Source organism: Cuculus canorus, chromosome 8 (assembly GCF_017976375.1).
Source record: "Cuculus canorus isolate bCucCan1 chromosome 8, bCucCan1.pri, whole genome shotgun sequence".
Classification (NCBI taxonomy): Eukaryota; Metazoa; Chordata; class Aves; order Cuculiformes; family Cuculidae; genus Cuculus; species Cuculus canorus.
Window position 1 is genome coordinate 26521985 of NC_071408.1, and position 19489 is coordinate 26541473.

Below are 19489 nucleotides of genomic sequence, written 5' to 3' on the forward strand. Positions count from 1 at the left end.
AAAAAGAAACCCTTACGTATTCCTGAGAACTTTTTCAAAACCCCAACCAATCCTTAGGTCCAATTTTAAACATACTTTTGGTGATGCAAATCAGGAGCAACTCCATAAAATTAATGGTAACTGTTACTTCAGCCTGTAGCCCGGCTGAGGGCAAAGAAGAATGAACTGGTGCTTCAAAACTGACTTTGGTAGTGAAAATCTGGAGGAACTGTCATGAAACGCAAAAATATCTTTCAGAAGCTCTAAGTAGAAGCCCTTCTCCCACCTCATCAAGAAGAGGGATATATAATTCATAGAGTGGCCTGACCTCAAAACAGCATTTCTTCTTCCTTCTGCCTCTGCACAAACATGCTTTGTTTTATCCAAGCTAACAGTACAGTTGTACAACTTCTAAATGCCCGGATTTCTAACTGTTTATTTTAGTTCACCTGAGTAAGAACGAGAGACCTAAGCAGACCTGAATCCAGAAAGCGTGCCCAGCAGGGACCTCCTCAGGGCTTCCACTCCATTTCCCAACTTCAGGTCAGAACCAGCTCTCTTGTAACACCTGACAGATGTTTCTCCAACCTGTTCTTAAAAGCCATCAGAGATGGAAATTCTACAAATTTCCCAGTCAACCCATGCCAGTGTTTAATTACTGTTCAACATTGGAAACTTTTTCTTACCATCTACCCTATACCTTCTTTGTGCCCATCATTTCGTATCAACAGAACAAAAATGGCAGTGTTCTTCTTTCCGTCTAGCAGTTAGGTATTTAGAAACCCATTAGGTTTCATGTTTTCTAGACTTCAGACCATTCCTGTTGCTTTCCTTTCGATCTCTTTTCCTCGTCCATGGTTATTTTCAAGAACATTGCCCAGAAGAGGACAGAGTACCCCAGCTACAGCCTTCCTACTGATTTTTTCATTTGTCAGCATCTTCTTGCTCACCCAGTACAGTGATTGCCTTTTTGCTTCAATAATTTGGTATATCTAACTCACGATGCCCAGATCCTTCTCTCTGAAACCGTCACCTTGTCTTTTGTTCCTCAGGCTGTATTTGAGACAATGAACAACACCAAAGGTTTAAACTTCACCTGTGCTCTTAGTGCATGGGAACTCTTTAATTTTAGACCATCATTCCAACATGTCCAAATCAATTTTCATCCTAATGCCACCTTGTCATCTACCGGAAGACCCTTGCAGAATGACACTCTTCAAATAAGCTATGGACACTTCCTATGCAGCATATAAGTCATTAATAAAAACATCAGACTGTATCAGATGCAGAAGAGACCTCCGCAGTACCCTGCATATTAGTGAAACATTAAGAAATATAAAATCTCATTCTCCAATTATTCTGCCACTCCCCTTCTAACAGGCCACAAACTATCTCAGAATAAACGATGTATAGAGTTTTTTCTTTCCTCAGTGAATACTAAACAACACGTGATCCCCACATACCATCCGCATGATTAAAACCTACCCCATACATAGCAAGGAAACTGCGTTCCTCTCTAGGTTTGTTCTTGCGACAAGCTAGCATGCTCCTACCTTGCTGAACCTCGGTGAGCACGAGGAAAACTGCCGAATTTCCACGTGATCATCATCGTTAGTGTCCTCCTCTTCTTCTGAATCCAGGTGTTGGTACCGTTCAGAACGGGCTGTCAACAAGATGTGGCACATTTCATCAGTGCAAGGAGGGCTGAGAACTCACATAGCTCAGGCATTCCTAATTGTCTACTTAGAAAGAACTTTGAGTGTTCATACACCATGAGGGTATTCTCCTTAATACCGAGACATGTCCAGACAGTTTTGCTCATCCTGAACAATTAGCAGCGAAGAATATCTCCTTCCATCTGACTTCATCTTAAGATCATCAGCTATGTTACATCCTAAAAGCAGCTGATACTCAGCAGGTATCTATTCTGCAGACCCCTCATGGTAGGGTTATTCCTTCCCTACAGCAAACATAGGTAAAGATGGAAACACGGAAACAATTCACCACCCCAATTTACAATAAATAGCTTTACGATTGTACAAAGTCTGTCCTGCATACATACATACATACATACAAGCCTTCTTTAGAAAACAGAAATATTTACCCCCAAAAATATTTCCTCTTCCCCCTCCTATGACTAGAAAAAGGATTAGATTTTGTGAAAGAAAATGGGCAAGCTGCCAATATGCAAAGCTATTTTTTGATGCAAAAATCTAAACTGCTTCCAAAGAGATTTTGTGCTTTAAGATTTGAAGCACTGGATTTCTAAACCAGCCACATTGGATTTTGTGGGGGAGCCGTTAATAAGTTTGGCTACAGATAGCTATACTGAGCCAAATTTGCTGCACTGTATCAGCCAGAAAGCTACTTTTATAAATTCTAAAATTTTCTGCATTAGGGTTTATAACAGCAACACCAACTCTTATCAGTGTCTCAGTGAGATATTTCCTGACGTGCGAATTCCAGTGTTTATAAAGGACTCACATCAAAGTCACCCCGATAACCTGCTGAGCATGCCTTGGCACCTGGGGAGTTTGCAATCATTCTTACTTGACAGACCCAGTGATTTGCACCACTGAACATAATGTGGTGCTTTTACCCACCGGGATCCACTCATGGCTGCTTTGCTGAGCCTCTCCCCATCACTGACCCGATCCAGTGACTGGACCTAAAGTTTCTATGTCCACTTAGATGCAGTAACACACCACCACCTCAGTTTCTACAGGTATGTTGTACCAATACAACCTCAATACATGCAGAACCCACCTCTGCCCTCTCTGCAGAACTCAAACTGCTCTCTGCAGTGAGTACCTGGAGATTTCTGTCTCTCTCTCTCTCCATGCTATCTCTCCACCCAACCCCTAACCTAAAAGACTCTTACCCAAACTGGAAATGCATTATTTAAACAGGATCACTGCTTTTGCAGCGTGGCAGCCGAGGGACTAGAGGCAGACTGCTCTCTCGCTCCCTTCACCCTGAGCAAAGCGTGGGAGCAGAGCAAAAATGTGCTTTATATGGAGTCAGAGAGTCCAGTGGCCCTGGGAGGAGAATGGAAGAGATTCCATTGAAGTAGGGCAGAAATTTCCATAGCTCAGAGAAGTAAAACGGCTCAGTATTATCCTATGCTGCAGCTGGAGAGGGGAAAGACCTCTTTGAGCAGCGACAAGCCCAGACTCTTTCCACCTGCTCAGCTCCACAGGTCAACTGAGAAAAGCTATGGAGCAGAGGCTCTGGGGATAGAGACCTCTCCATCCCTCACATGACATTCCACTCTTCTTTCCCAAGAGTACCAACTCTGTCTGGTGCTTATCTGGAAATACCAGGAATCTTACATAGCACTGATACCACAGCAGTTCCCAGACATTTATACGCACCAGACAGGCACTTCATTTCATATCTTATTAGAGTTAACAATACTAAAATAAGGTGATACACTTGCAGTAAAAACAATTTAAGTCACTTCAGATCTGTAAAGTATTTTCCCTACATACTTGTCTTCAAGTTTTGAGTTTTATTTGTTTTTTTTTTTAAAAGAAACATTCATTGGCTGAAAATGGTCACTAGGGAAGGATAATATTGCTCAAAAACTCAACAAAGTTGGATATACCAAATGCTTTGGAAGTACTGTAATAAACCCAGCAGAACAACCGCAGAGCCATGGCTGACAGGACCACAGGCACCAGTGTGAGGCCATTTGACTTCAGCAGCCACATTTTTTCATTTAAAATTCATTTGCTTTCAAAGAAACTCTACTTGGCATTCAACAGAAACTTTTAAAAGCAATTCCCATCAAGTCTTTTATTCAATTTCTAACAATTACTTAGGTCTAATAATTTCAAAAACGAAATATGCTAGAAAAATATGATGCCGTTTAGGCTGAATCCTTAGTCTTACTGTCAAAATAGCTCGTGTCATCCTCAGATTCCAACTGTGGGATGAATTCAGCTTTCTGACGAAGTAATCCATTCCAGTCCAAATCTTTAAAGAATCGATGCTGTTTCACTTCAAAGGCACTACCTGAAATGAACATCTTTTATTGCAGAGCATTTCAGCATTTGCATAACGAGAAAAACAAACCCTAGAACTATCAAGAGCCTAAAAGAATGTACCCAAGTACATTTCAGTCACACATTTTCCAGGAATTTTGAGAAACAATTTATCCTTTTACCAAAGTGGTGATACAGGATAAAATCTAAACAAGATTTCCTCCTTCCCACCTCTTCTTCCTGTTTAATGACAAAACATGACTAAACTGGCTGGGAGACAATGTCTGCTGTTAACATTCCACAGCAAATGACAAGATTAAGAACTAATTAACATCTTAATTTAAAATTTCCAATCTCTAAATATCATCTTATTAATACCTAAATAAAGACAGGAAACTCAGAAAGGACCTTAGCACGTGAGTGGCTCCATTCTCATGAATAAACTCATCCGTGTGCTTAAAAGAAGGCAGGGGCTTACCTATTTTCCTGAATTAGTATATTTAGTTACTAACCTCAGAAGCTTGGGTATCCAGAAGGAGAAACCAAGGATTATCCTACTAGTATATGTGCATTTTTTCTTCAAATGAGATTAATATTAATAAAAGATGTTACTGTCTTTTTTTTAAAAGAGACTAGAAGAGGAAAAGAGATTAAAGGTTTGCTGAGTGCCAGTGGCACTATGAGATGCCAAGTGGAATAGCAGTCTCAGCACTACAGGTATATAAGAAATCAAAAAAATCAGTTCATCAACTCAATTTATAAGGCAAGAAACTCTACATCTTTTCCATGACAGCCACATCTTTCAAGTACATGGATTTGAAGTAAAGAACAACATGTGAAAAACATCTGATATTATTATTAATTCATGATCTATTCATCACCCTTGCGTGCACGTGTGTTAAGTCTGCTGAATACATGCACCTTTAGGAATTGTTATATATTTAGCTTCTATTTTATCCTTAAAGTATAGTCTCCAATTGGAAATCCAAAATTAAATCAAATCAATTAAACAGACAACTTGTGCTGTGAAGCCACATTGCTGATTTGAAAACAAAAGCACAGCTAGAGATTGATTATGGTTATTTATTATCAGGAAATGAGAAATGTTGACTGGTATAACTTTAAATCTGACATTCTACAGAGAAAGATTGACATATACACCCAACTTCACCAAAGAGACTTTGTTGTATGCTTGAAGACTTTTACAGTACAGGCCTGTAGGAATGGCAAAGTTTTCATTTGTTTCATTACACTCAGGAGTTCACACCCATGCAGGGAATTAAGCCCTTCCTCAAAAAAAACTTCAAAGAAATCTGATAATACACTGTTCAAATGGAGACATAACCCTCAAGCCTTTAATGGAACAGCACAACCTTGAGCAGTTATGCTGCTGAGCTGACGGTGCTCCTTGTTTCCCAAAACAAGACAGGCAAATCTGTTTGACTCATGCAGAATCTACATTAATTCTCAAATTCTCTTCATCACACAAGATTCATTGAACCCAGTATAAACTGTTTCCCAGCTCTCAATGAGCATTTTTCAACACGGGGGAGAGCGCATCACTGGCAAGATAGCTGCTTTTCCTGCTGCTGGCTAGTACTTTCCTATGCCCGATGTGCCTACCTGTGCCCATTCTTTCCAGAGGATTTTGGCGAAGAAGCTTAGAAATTAGGTCCTGGGCATCTGGTGGCAAAGCATCATCACCTTCTGGCCAGGCAATTTCATCTGGGGACAAAAAAAGACTTGACATTTTCTACCAGCTTCTCAACCAATTTGAATAACCATTCACATTCCTACATTGCCCTAGAATCGTAAATACCTTGAATTCAGAAGCTTGCATACTTAATATAATTCAAGCATTGACATTTTCCAAAATGCATAAAATTCAGCATCAGCTAAAGCTGCTGTCAATCCAAGTAGTGCTTGTGGAGAAAAAAAGCATTAAGAACTCTATTAATAAAGTATGAAATGGGACTTCTATGACAATCCATAAACAATGGTGCTGACAATGCTGCTGCTGTATCTCGTGCCTGCACATTCTACGCTCGTTCTACTTGGAACAGAGAGAACAATTCACAGGTAACTATTTCATGCATCATATTTAGTTCTTTGCTGAAATTTGCTTTCCACAAAGGATATTTGTCAATTGTGTTAAAAATTTACTGTTTCATAAAGCATTCCCAATAGGAAATGTTTTCATTGGCATATTCACTGTGAGAACACAAAGCAATCACTTCTCCAACTCCAAGCAGGAGAGAGGTTTTAAAAAGCCACAAGATATGAAGGTACAGAGTACAACAGCTTCAATGTGTTTTCCTTAGAGCGTTCTTTTTATTTCATTTATAAGACAATTACTAATTGCCTGATATTTGTACCTACAGAAGCAAGAACAAAAATCAGACCGAGACCACTTGGCAGCTGCTCCTTTCATGTTCTCCATCATTTAAGTTAAAGACAGAACAGAAAAATCCCCAAACAAGTTCCCCTGATCCTACAAGGATTTGCACGACTCCCACACCAGGCATAATGACAGTTCTATCTAGCAAGATGTGAAGCAACTCAACAACTTTGGATAGCTAGAATCAGATGGATGCTACTTTGGCACAGAAAGATAAATACTTTAAAATTAAACCCCATTATTTTAGTCCCAGTCTTTCCTGACTCAATGATGGATGCTCAATATTGTCGAAGTTTCACTTCACAGCATACTTTGAAACCCCTTCAAAACAGAACAGAATAAACGTACCACTGATCACTTGTCCAAACAGCTCTTCAGGTGTGTCCCCGAAAAAAGGAACACAGCCAACTAGAAACTCATACAGGATAATTCCCATGGCCCACCAATCTACGGGCTTCCCATAGCCCTGGCGCAAGATCACTTCTGGTGCAATGTATTCCGGAGTCCCACAGACCTCAAGAAAAACACACAAGAAAGCAATAAACCTACAACGTGCCAAATTCACATCAAAGTTTATTTTTGTCTTTTGTCTTTTCCGTCTCGGAGCTTTACAAGGAAGTTAGTGATGTTTTGTCACTAACCGCTTTATGCTGTGAACTACTTCCACGGAGCAAGAGTCTACATTTGAGGAACACGTTATCAGCACAGAAATAATATCACATACCATGAAATGTTTCTAGCATGGACGTGCCAGCTAAGGAGTTCTTTGGTGCTGGTATAGCAAAACATATGGGAAAAATGCATATTCCGTGTGTATAAGTCTGTCTGCTTGACGGATGTCTGCTGGCACAGCTATAGCTATCAGGAACCGAGTTTTGACAAACCTCTCACATCTCTGCTAGCAGAATTTAGCTTCACAGATGCAGAATTAGCAGCACAGCATGATTACACACTTCAGCATTTAAACTTGGGAGGTACAGCTGGCACAGACAATAGCTAAGAAAATTACATTGCCAGATCTAAGTTGCCTTGGGCTTAGAAGCAGCAACAATTAACAAAATAGTTGTAAAAATATATAACACTGCAAAGTGCAAGACTATGATCTAGTGACTAAAGAGAGTCCCTGCTAGAAAAAGCATCGTTACTCAGAAGCAAAGGAAGACAATACCCCAGGATGAATTAACACTTGGCACAGCTAAAAAAAGAAAATTCAGCTGCGATCCTAGGTATTCTCAGAAGAGAGAAGTACTTTTTAATCCCATTATATGAGGCACTGGTGAGCCTGCACCCAGAACAGCACAGTTCCTGTCAACTCAAGCTGAAACAGGTGCATGGAAGAGCTCTTCATTCATCAAAGGAAAATCTGTCTTGTTATCTAAAAGAACTTAGCTAGTTAAGCCTACCAAAAGGAAGGCTAAGGAGAAGAATGACCCATAGTAAACATCATGGGGATAAAAATCAATGTTTAAGCCATCAGACAAAATTATAAGCAGCAGCATATAGAAGAAACATGAACTTTCTAAGCACCAGAAGGGGGAGACCGTGGAGCAACCTTCCAGCAAAATGAGTGTTGCATCCCTAAGCCAACTTCTGTTCACACCTGCACTGCTGCCTGGGCCACACATTCAATATCTCAAACTAAGAGCTGAAGTGCCTCACTCCAAAACAAGAAGATGCAATAACAAATAATACCAATTTACACACAAATACGGGAATGGACTTGTATCTTTACCTCCCACTCTACAAGGCACACAGCACAGCATCGAGGCAGAGAGGAAGTGCTACAAACTCCAATTTTATCCCAAGACAGAATCCTTCATCTGATCCCACATCAACAGACAAAATTTTTCAGCTTACCTGCTTGTCCAGGAATTCCCTGGTATCCTTCTCAATGTGTCCCTCATAAAGATTAGTTGTAAGACTCATTAACCCAATTTTAGACAGTCCAAAATCTGTTAGTTTAATGTGACCCATGGAAGTTATCAGGAGACTAGAAGAAAGAGAAGCAGCAAAATAATCCCTTATTCAATTAATTGCTTCTCAAAAGCAATTTAAAAAAAGAACACAAGATAATGCTTAAGGAGGTTTTCGGTATTATGGTCCCATCAAACACCTGAAAGAAGCCTCCTATGCAACCAAACACCACAGAGCTGCCAAAGCAACTAGAAATCAGACTACCTTCTATCATAATTTCATCAGTGTGGCAACAACTTTGAGATAGTATCTGAAGATGTCCTTCCCACCCTTTCCCAGAGTCTATCTGGTTCTGCATCAGTAGCAAGAGACTCCATAAAATCTCCTACATGTCAGATGCCACCAAATATCCCTACTGTCTCTAGCACCCATGTCCTCTTGCCTATGGAGAAAGCCCTTAAAGAACCGTCTCTCTCCCTCCAGCTTCTGAAGAACTAAAGACTTACTTATCAGGCTTTAGGTCCCGGTGAACAATCCCGTAATTGTGTAGATACTCCAATGCCAGAACAGTCTCAGCAAAATACATCCTTGCCATATCAACAGGTAGAGCACCAATGTTCTTGAGAAGTGTAGCACAATCACCTCCTAGACAAAAAGTTGCAAATATGGTACAGCAAAATGGCAAATGTCAGTAAGAAAGAACAGCTATTGGTCTGCAATACCAGATTAGAGTTTGTTTCCTAAAGACTGTCTCTCTCAATCCTCTTAGCCTGAATTCTAGACTGCTCTCTACTCTCTGTGTTGAGCTTCAAATAAATATTAAAATCTTGGGAACAGTGAAATCCGTATATGCTGGGCATGCTTGCTCAAGAACTGTACAGATGCCGTTTCCAAAGGGCAGTTTATGACAGTTTGGCATCTCTATAAAAGTCTGCTTTCCATCAATGACACACATACTACTTCAGGTATACTAGCTTCTTAAAAGAGTAAGTAAATACCTCTTTAACTACTAACTGGCTCTCCCTACACATGAACAGGTTAGCCATGCCTTTGGGCACAGTAGTACTCGTGAAAATAAGTCTGTGGGCCCCTGATTCAAGCTTCTTATGGAATACATTTCATTTGATCTTCATGTCTACTTGCAAATAGGAATTAATATTAAAAATTGTTATATCAAGACTTCTGTTTTCATTCCACTAATTTACCTAAAAGAGCTCTCATACAATAACTATAAGCTTATTTCTCATAAACACCCAGTCAATCAAGCCATGTAAAAGAAATTAATCCTATCCGCCAGTGGAAATATATTGCTTACAATAAGATACAGTGATAAAATAAAATTCCAAAGAATTAGCAAAACACACACAGCCCCCCAGCACGAAATAGCAACCTCTTTTAAAAAAAGCAATTGAAGAACAAATATTGTGCTCCTTGGTGGTGTTTTTTAACTGTCTTTTTTCCAGCTGTAATGCCAAGGGAACATGCTATGGATCTAGCCATGCCATCCTATAGGAGAGTGGGAGGATCTCTTCCCAGCGAGAACTAGAAAGTTTGTGCTAACTTCTGACCCCAGCAGTTTTCTACATGTAGCTTTGTGTTTCCTCAGCTCCACTGCAATCATGTTGTATTAGTCATGGGGATTCGCAAATGGAGTATCTCCTTACGCTGAACTGCACTAAGCGGTAGAATGACTCATTTCTCCAGCTCAGCCCAAGCAGTCCGTACACTCCTCCCTGAAAGGGCATCACGACCTGCCCTGTGACTGCAGGGCTGACTGAGCTCGCTTTCCATGAAGAAAACAATAGCGCATGCAGGAGGCGGCCTTCCCGTTTATTCTGTTCAGAGCTCTGCACTGATCAGCCTAACACTCAAAAGTATATCTTATAAATTACTCGGAAACATCATCCTTAATGAGCTAAACACAGTGCATAACCGCCACACGTCCACCCTATTTAAGTTCCCTTTGCAGGTGTAGATAATGACAACCATACCTTCCACGTACTCCATGACCATGCACAGGTGGCGCTTAGTCTCAAAGGAGCAGAACATGCTGACCACAAAGGGGTTCTCAGCAAACGTCAAGATATCTCTCTCCACAAAAGCCTGCTGGATCTGGTTTCTCAAAATTAGGTTCTGTTTGTTGATCTTCTTCATGGCAAAGCGTTGACGGGTGGTCTTATGTCGCACCAAATACACTGCTCTAGAAAACCAAAATCCAAAAGGAAAAGTTCCATCTTCAGTTCAAACTGGTTTGTTTTGATTTGTTTTGTTTTAAACAGTGATGGATCCTGACACTTATCTGTGCCTCCATAAAATCCCATCTCAGTGATAATCTCCCCTAGAAAAGAAGGAACTCCATAATGCTTCCTTCCAAAAGCTACTCCATCTTCTTAAATTAAGCACCATTTTCGCTGATGGGACTAACAAGAAGATAGTTCAGACACAAATGTCACAAACTTCCTTAAGCGCCATTGCATAGAGGCAGGTATTTTTCAACACTACAGTCACCATTTTACTTAAAAAATTGTCCAGAACATATGGAATCAGCATGATTTCTTTCTAAACTCCATAAATTTATTTGACGCAACACCACCACCAGGGATTTCCTTCAGAAAAGTCTCTCTTACATTTCTATCATTTGCAGATCATTAGATTCCTGCACATTAATAATACAGTTTGGAAATAAATTTTCATTCAGTTTGCCTGCTTTATTGAATCAGTACTTGTTTCCTTTTCTCTGGAGTGTATTACATTTAACATGGTATTGTGTCTCACCAGCAGCTGACTATAAAACACACCCAGTATAAAGACAAATATAAGTAACAGCAAATCTACCACCTCTTTCTCCCTTTTCCACAAAGCTACATTTAAATCATGGGGTCTATGCAGAAATATGATTGAATATGTACAAAATCTTTGTGTCTAACAACGTGCCTCTTTGACCTGGTCCATTGTGTCTTTGCTGACCAAAACCATATGCTTACACCTTTTCCACATATTATTTCTTAAAAATGAGTTGCTGTTAACTAAGCACCCACATCAACAAAAGACCCAAGCACACGCTCAGGTTTTGCTGTTATGCCCTACCGAACATCACTGCTTCTCAGTTACAATGTAATGACCATCACTGCTAAGGCTTTGTGAACTGCCAAGAGTCAGGAAACGTCTTTGAAATACTGGATAAGTTTGTACAGGCAGTTAAAATTTTACCCAACCAACCTCACTCTGGATTCTCCAATGGATAATAAAATCTAACAGCATTTTGACTGTATTACTTCTCACAGTAGATTTGCCCCAATGTAATTTTAGCATTTCTTTTGGCATTTCAAGTGCTCACAAGCAGCCACGTATGTTACATACAGAATCTGAATACACCAAAGAATGGAAAAGCATAAACTCTCTCTCCCTTAATATTCTTGCTGTTTCAATGAATCATCAACACCATTTGCAGCTACAGAATTTTAGCCTCACTCATTTAGCCTTTAAACAAACACAAATCACAGGACTTAACGCTCCAGCACAAAAGGAAATACCGACTGCCTTGATAAGCAATAAGGAAATCGGTGCAAAATAATTTTCTCAGACTCATGGTACTACATTTTTTTATTATTACTTAGGAAATCTCACAATAAACTAGGTGATTGCTTTCCCTAGAGACAATGTTTAGGGAAAATGTTTTTATCATCTCAAACTATGGCTCTTAAGTGTCTGTTTTACCTACCTACCATAAAAAAAAACAGTACAGAAATACTACAGATACTGAAAAAACAGGCTTGAGGTCACAGCTAGAAAGGGCTTCAGAAAACTTGTACCACAGAGGAATTAGGAATAGTGTATTCTGAAAGCTTTAACATAGGGCAACTATTTTCCTGAGCTAGAAGTTTTGTGTCAGTTCAGCACAATGTAAGCACTTCACCACCAGAAACTCTGTCCAAGAACAGGGGCTATTGTCTAAGAAACCCCAAGAACGTGCAAGAAATGGCATCTCCCAGAAGAATGCAGAAAACATCACAAGTTTGGAAGCTCTGTAAGATCCAACCAAACAATGCTTTTGACCCAATAAAAACTTTGCTATCGCCTTTCCCTGAGCAGGGAAGGGCTTTTTCCTCTAAAGCAAAGTCTAAAAGCCTTACCCGTAAGCACCATTGCTGATTAGTTTAATAGTTTCAAACTCTTCTTCAGATGGAGTTTTCTTTGACTGGACAGAGGCCCCACGGCTCTAGGGAAAGAAGACAAAAAAATGGAAATCAGAGCAGAAATTACTTCATTCTACATGTCACTTTTTTTGTCCTTTTCTTCTTAAGCAGCATTCACCCAAACTCAATCAATTTCTACCCCACTGAAGTTTTCAAACTTTAAGATAATTGCCTGTATCCCTAGGGCCCTTGCAGATTCCCTCCACAATTATTAGCACAATCAGAGGACTACAAGATTCGGGCCTTTCCCGAACATTACATTTTAAAAATATCGATAAACTAAACAACTAAGGGTTTTTGAAACCCAGTGAGTTACATAATTATATATGGACAGCGGTCCATTATTAAAGCCAACTCTCTGCAATACCCATCACTAACAGGTATTTTACAAATGCAGATGTAAAGAATTTCTCCAGATGACTTTTGCTTGGAATTCTTAAAAAAAAAAAAAAAAAACCCCAAAAACTTGATGCTAATGCCTGTTCACAACTTTTAAGCATTTCACCACCACAGTACAGAGATTTCCGCATTTGTTCATGTAAACACTAGTTTTAACATGCGCTTTTAAATGTCAGCACTTTTTAAAATTTAAATTACTCTGCATTATAATTAATTCGTGACTGTAGACTACTTCTTTTAGAGAAAAAAAAAAAGCGCTAGACAGAGCGTATTACTGCTTTACCTCGACTGAATCATCTGTCTCAGGAGTGTCTGGGCTGTCATAGCTATTCAGCTGGGCCATTTCTGAAAAGAAAGAGTAAAGATTACTCCTAATGATCTCAATCAAACACTATTCTCTTTGTTTATACAAGACAAACAGGATTTTAAGAGATGCTTACAGACGAGGAAGGACTTTTCTTCCCCGTGTAAAAAGTCACCCTAATTATACAGTGATAACCTTTAACATCTTTTAAGCTGTAGGCAGTATTTTATACAAAGATGAATATAATTAATTGTTCTAATTTCAGCCTGACTTATTCTAGGTGGCCTCTATATGCAAAAGCAATAAATGCAAGGCTGGGGAAACCACTAGCTAGTTAATATTAAAACCTATTCCATGCATATATGTCTGCATTTAGGATGGTGGCATCTCTGTACTCTGAAAAAGCATTAAATTTCAATTGACCTCTCCCCATGAAATGTGTCCGATTCTGCAAAATGCTGAGCGGCAGCAAACCGGGAGAAAGTCGGTTAGTTTAGGCTACTCAGCTGTCTTAGGAGATGCTATAAACTTTGCAAAATCAAATCCTACACTAACCACTAGTCTCTACGCAGACATCACTGACATTTCTGGGTGCCCTCCCTACAGAAAGGAAATAAGGCACCTTGACATCTCTACACATTTCTAAAGAAAATTTGACTTTAGTAAGGGGAATTAGTGATGGAAAGGTTCTCTCCCATGACAGGGATCAAAGGAAATTTCCCTTTAATGTCAGATTTCAACAAATGCTATTAAATTGCATTTAGCAATCTTTGGTAGAAATTTTCCTGAAGAGCTCTTCGCTTGAAGCCAACCTGTCACTGTCATTCTGGTAGTAAACAGCACAGAAGTTAAACTAGTCCTATCCAGACTACTAATTTATGCTAAAATTATGCTCTCCTGAGAAAACAAGAAGTACGGTTCAATTGCTGAAATATTCCACAGTAACCTCCAGTCTCTGTCACACTTTCTATTGTTGCTGAGCAAGCTGTGCACGCTCATAAAACTTGTCATAGGAGAAGAGATTCAGCCAGGCAGAAATATTAACTCACAAATTCCAAAGTTAGGATCTTCTGTGCCTCTGTACGTTTACAGCATACTCAATTTACCATATGCAATTCTGAGATCTAGCAGAAAAGCTGTTACTTTCTTCTAAAGCATTGCTCTTTTTAGTTTTGCTGTTATGCAAGATGTAAAAATAAAATCTCATATGCACCAAAAATTCATACTGATTCTGGTTTCTCATGACAAATCAGAACAAATGTACTTTTCTAGAGAGGGCAACAAAGTGGGATGAGAGGATACTTTCCAGTTAGGCCACCAGCAGGCAGGCGGGTCAGAAAAATAACAGGTAAATTTACTTTTACTGTCCAACAGCACAGAGAAAACAGTTAAATCATAAAGCCATTTTCTAACATTGTTTCAGCGACAATACAGGGAGACATTATTAACATCATAAGTAAAGAACTGTCACTGCTGATGTGCAGTCCTTATCCCAGAAACACTCCTTTGAGACATGGGGCTGGAAAGCACAGGCTAGAATTTGACAGCAAATAGGAAAATAAAGAAAAACGGTCCAGAAATTAAACCACTAAAATAAAAGCCTCCTCAGCTATGTTGTGACCAGGAGATCTGGTTACTCTTTCAGTAGTTTGGAGAATACAAAACAAGTTCTCACCCTCCAGGGGATCCCTGGTGAGTCCCAGCTGGCTGATAATATAACGAGGAATGTCGCATTTAATCCCTTGCCCTTCCTTGGCATGGCCTTCTGCAGCTTCTAACAAATGGTAGAACTCTTCAGGATCAAACTCCTACAGCGAGGTAGTGAGAGACAGAGAGGGGTAAATGATTCAGCTTTACAATTACAAAGGGTTCTTCTCCCATACACGAGATTCCTCAGAAACATCCGAAGTTAATTCTGGGCTCAGCAGCGATGTGAAACATTTGTAGTTACAACAAGCAAGTCAATGCAGACCACCTCCCTCTCCAAAAATGGCAGCTATTTACAGCCTGCAGGATGTCCACTGGCTTAGATCTGCAAATCAAAACAGGACAAGGGCTGCAGGAACTTCTTATGAACGAAACCCAGGTTATCAGATAATACAGTGATGATAACATAAGCATCAATGTGGACACACCTCCCAGTTCTGTCACACTGAGATGTGCCAGGGAAGGTCTGTGATGAGGACTTGAGGTGCCACCTTCTGCCACCTCTGACAGGTGAATTAAGTCAATATAAATCTCTCCTGCTTTCAAATATTGCTGATTTAGACTAGACATAAGGAGGAATTTCTACATTATGAGAATGGCGAGGCCCTGGCCCAGGTTGCCCCGGGAGGTTGTGGTGCCCCATGCCTGGAGGTGTTCAAGGCCAGGTCGGATGGGCCTTGGGCAGCCTGATCTAGTGGGAGGTTGGAACTAGATGATCTTTAAGGTCCCTTCCAACCCTAACTAGTCTATGATTCTACGATTCTATCTAAGAAACATCACTTCTGATCAAACCATACACTCACCCAGTTCTGTAACTGTCCCAGCCTTAGCAATTGCTAGTGAAATTACTAATAAACCAGCAATTGCTATTTTATCAGCAGAGAATATTTCACTTTCTACATACTCCACTCAGTCTTGGTGTAAATGATCTTAGAGCAAGAAAAGGTTAGAAGGAGGTGTCATCTCTGTTACCAAACTGACAGATATGGCTGGAAATAAAAGACAAGGTTTTGGGAGCAGGAGCACTCTGCTTAGAAGCAACCTCACCAGTCAAATTCAACTCTGCCCTATAAACTTTATCATTCACCATCGATGAGCTTCTTTGCAGACTTCTAATAATTTCTAGTGAAATGGAAGGAAAAAAGGGGAGGAGTTCTATCTTATTGCTGTGAGGGCATCAGAAAGGAACAGACTTGAATGTGGTCAACAGTGTAAGAGAAAAGAGAGCACAGAGACTCAGTCTGTAAATAAAATATTTCACAGTCCAGCAAGTAATACAAACCGAAGCCAAATAACTGAAGTTTAAAATACTTCACAATGCCTTCATTCCCATGAAAGTAACCACAGCCTTCACAAACAAGGCCAGTTCATTTAAGGCAGTTAGTTCATTTACAAGGAAGAAATAAGAATGAGCTGTGTTACTAAAATTATTCTTAATTTTAAATCTAAGAAAAAACATTTATACATTCAGAAACAACTGAAGCTAAAGGTTAAATTACAAAAAAAATTTGTTAAAAAAATGAAATTTAGTTCCAAAGCTATTGAAATGGTGTACTACCCATTACTATATTTCTTATTCTTTTATGGGATAAACGGAATGTTAATACTTAATTTTTCATATCAGCAAAATAAAATATACATTTGGGAAAAAATTGCTAGAAATGCACTACAGGTTAAAAATACAGACAGGACTCATAGAGAGCCAACTACTATTTTTACACTTTGAACACTCGCCACTCCATTGTGAAGGTTGTCACTACATGTTTTGGAGTTCATCACTCAAATCACAATGACTTCACTGCTTCCACCTGCTCCCACTCACTTTGCAGAACATCAGGTGCAGAAAATAGTGGAGGAACCTGGACACCTATGGATTTGCAGCTAAAAGCTGGCTTGAGTTTGGGACTGCTTGCAGGCATTTGAGATGTGCTCACAAAGCTGAGGTTTCATGTTTCCCTAGACGTTGTGTTGCTAGAAGAGTGTAGGCAAAGTGTAAATAACAATGGTGAACTCCGCAAATACAAACACAATAAGCTTAAATTTATTTCCTTTATTCATTGCCTTCACTTAAAAAAAAAAAAAACAAAAAACATTTTGAAGTGTTGGAAGATAACTGGAGTCACAAAAATCTTAATCACAAGATTGCAAGCGTAGGCATCTGTCTTGCTCATTGTGCAGCCCTTATCTTCATCACTGACAACGGTCTTCTTTGTGCTACAGGGTTCACAGCAAAGCTTGGAGGAGGAATAAGGGAGTCCTCCGAAGTCTACTGGTTCTCAGTACTTCTGCAGATGTTTTCAAAAACTGGTAACACTGGAAAGGTTGGATTGCTCTTGTTTACTTTGTCAAAGAAAGTTCTGCAAACTTCGTTTATCTTCTAGTGACTCCAGTGATTAAAGTCACCCATGGACACGCTGCCCTCAATGTGCTTCAAACGATAAGTGTTTATATCCAGCCACAGATTCCTAATTTAGCCAACTTCTCTAACATCTCAACCAAATGTTGCTTCCTCATCATTTTTATGTCCAGAAAGAACCATAAAATTGGGTGCTTCAACATGCCATGAAGTTTCATCCTGCTATCTCATAAGTTTCCACCGTAGGTTTGTGACACCTTCTCCAGCACTCCAACAACTTTCAGTGACTCTTCCCTACGCTCTCACCAACTTTTCAACACCCTTTTGAAATGCAGTCACAGATCTGACTCCTCTAACCAACAACCACCACCACACTGTGTACATCAGAGGCCTGATCACCTCTGTCATATATACCCAAGGTCTATATTAACCCTCCTGCCATGGCATCACAGTGAGAATGGAGGTTGAGGCTGCTTTTCCACTGGACCTACAAAATATTTTTGGAGTTGCAGGACTTCAGGACACAAGTGTTTTGTTTAACTGGGATGGTCTAAACACTTTTCACTGTTTTATAGGGTTAAATAAAAAAAGAAAAACGACACCAAACCTATATCTTTGTTAGCCAGAGTAAGTTGTTAAAAGAGGAACGAGATCTGCTTTTCCATGTCGGCCAACAGCAGTAAAGAGGATTTCAAACCTAGGCTTCCAAATCTGCTTGGATGTCTCACTGGCCTATCCCCCCGTGTGTTCCCAGCAGGAAAACCTGACACCAGTTTTCCTTTGCAATTGCTGGATCTACAGTAAGAGTTCAAGTCCATAAGCCCAAACACTATCAATGGAAGGAACTTCTTCCTTAGTGACTGTTCTTCCTTAGCACAGCTCTCTGGGCACCATAAACACACCAAACCTTTGCACCCTCTTCGCTGTACCTAACAGCACGAGGAAAATTAGGCAGCATCAATTATTAATAGCATGAAATTATGTCAACAGCTACATCTGGCTCCAGAGCCATAAACATTATAGTAAAATATAATTACCTGCTGTTGCAGCTGACACCCCACTGGAAAGATAAGTGTAGATTAATGCAAAAGACACTTAGGACTTCTTTTTTTTTTTTTTTTAATATTGATTTATTTTTTTATCAATGTTTTCATGAGAATTTAAAGCTTTCTCTTGAAGGCTTTGTGATTCTTATGTTCTCAAACACACAGCAGACCCTTTAGATCATAGATGCATTCTCCCAATGACCAAACTTACCAGGCACTCAAGCAGCCGAGCTGGTCGTGCAATGATAATCATCAGCTTTTTCACAAGCTGGGTAACGAAGGCAACCTCGGAGCTCTCGGATCGCTCGTGGGCCTGTGGAGAGCAGAACATCACATTATGGTCCTAGCAGTGAACCCTTCATTTTTATATGCGAGATGGTGAACGCAGAGCAATCACCAGCTCAGCATCGTAATTGAGCAGCGAAGGCATGACTGAGTCAGGGCAGGCACCAATCTCGGCTCCTTCAAGGATGCCAAGTTACATATAGCTTTTCCATTACAACTGACTCCTTTCATCACAAAAGAGATATTTCAAAGGCTCTATTTGCATTTTATGACCTATCAATTATATTAGTTATGATGTGTTTTTATTTTATTTATTTAAATGAAAATAGAAATACTTTTTTTTTTAGTTTTACTTTCTACCCAATACTGATGTCTAGATAATTACTAACAGCTACACATACTTCTAGGCTCTACTTTCAGCTAGAATTTGAATTACTTCTGTTCATCATCAAGGAAAACCTAAACTTTAGCTTCTCTTTATTTATTTTTATAAATTCTGCTGAACAGCTGCAGCACTGTATTGTTTGTTAGGTAAGACCAAGCACACAAGCAAAGCAAAGAGCATATAGAAACCTAATTTAGAGTATTTTTTCTTGTCCATCCCTTTTATTTTACCAGATTTCAGTATGAAGACAAGGGGGTGGGGGAGTGTCACAAGGTGTCTTTTTATAACAATAAACACACTAAAATAAATGTAAAAAAACCCCAAAAACCTAAAGATAAATTTGAACAATCGCCCCCAAATTATTCTTCCTTTGCTCAAGTGCATGATGGTTGCATTATGAGTCCTGAAGTACAAATAAAATAGTACTTCATTGCAGGGTGATAAAAAGATGGTTCCAATGACACATTAAAACAAAGTATAGCTATTTTTGTACCAGGGTCTGAAAATTAGGCTTTAGCAGAGCCACAAATACGG

The 19489-nt window shown here is 39.6% G+C and overlaps 1 protein-coding gene across 11 annotated transcripts in view; it reads right to left on the minus strand.

Annotated features, from left to right (window-relative positions):
• Window positions 1–19489, minus strand: part of MAST2 (microtubule associated serine/threonine kinase 2) — a 196705-nt gene that overhangs the window by 15480 nt on the left and 161736 nt on the right. For all 11 annotated transcript variants that reach the window (XM_054073775.1, XM_054073774.1, XM_054073773.1 and 8 more), the window contains 11 exons: window positions 18497–18598; window positions 14852–14984; window positions 13156–13217; window positions 12411–12496; window positions 10269–10477; window positions 8784–8922; window positions 8221–8353; window positions 6712–6877; window positions 5589–5690; window positions 3874–3996; window positions 1533–1642 (listed from right to left, as the gene is read on the minus strand). In XM_054073775.1, the coding sequence (XP_053929750.1) occupies window positions 1533–1642; window positions 3874–3996; window positions 5589–5690; window positions 6712–6877; window positions 8221–8353; window positions 8784–8922; window positions 10269–10477; window positions 12411–12496; window positions 13156–13217; window positions 14852–14984; window positions 18497–18598 (1365 nt within the window). The remainder of the gene's footprint in view (window positions 1–1532; window positions 1643–3873; window positions 3997–5588; window positions 5691–6711; window positions 6878–8220; window positions 8354–8783; window positions 8923–10268; window positions 10478–12410; window positions 12497–13155; window positions 13218–14851; window positions 14985–18496; window positions 18599–19489) is intronic.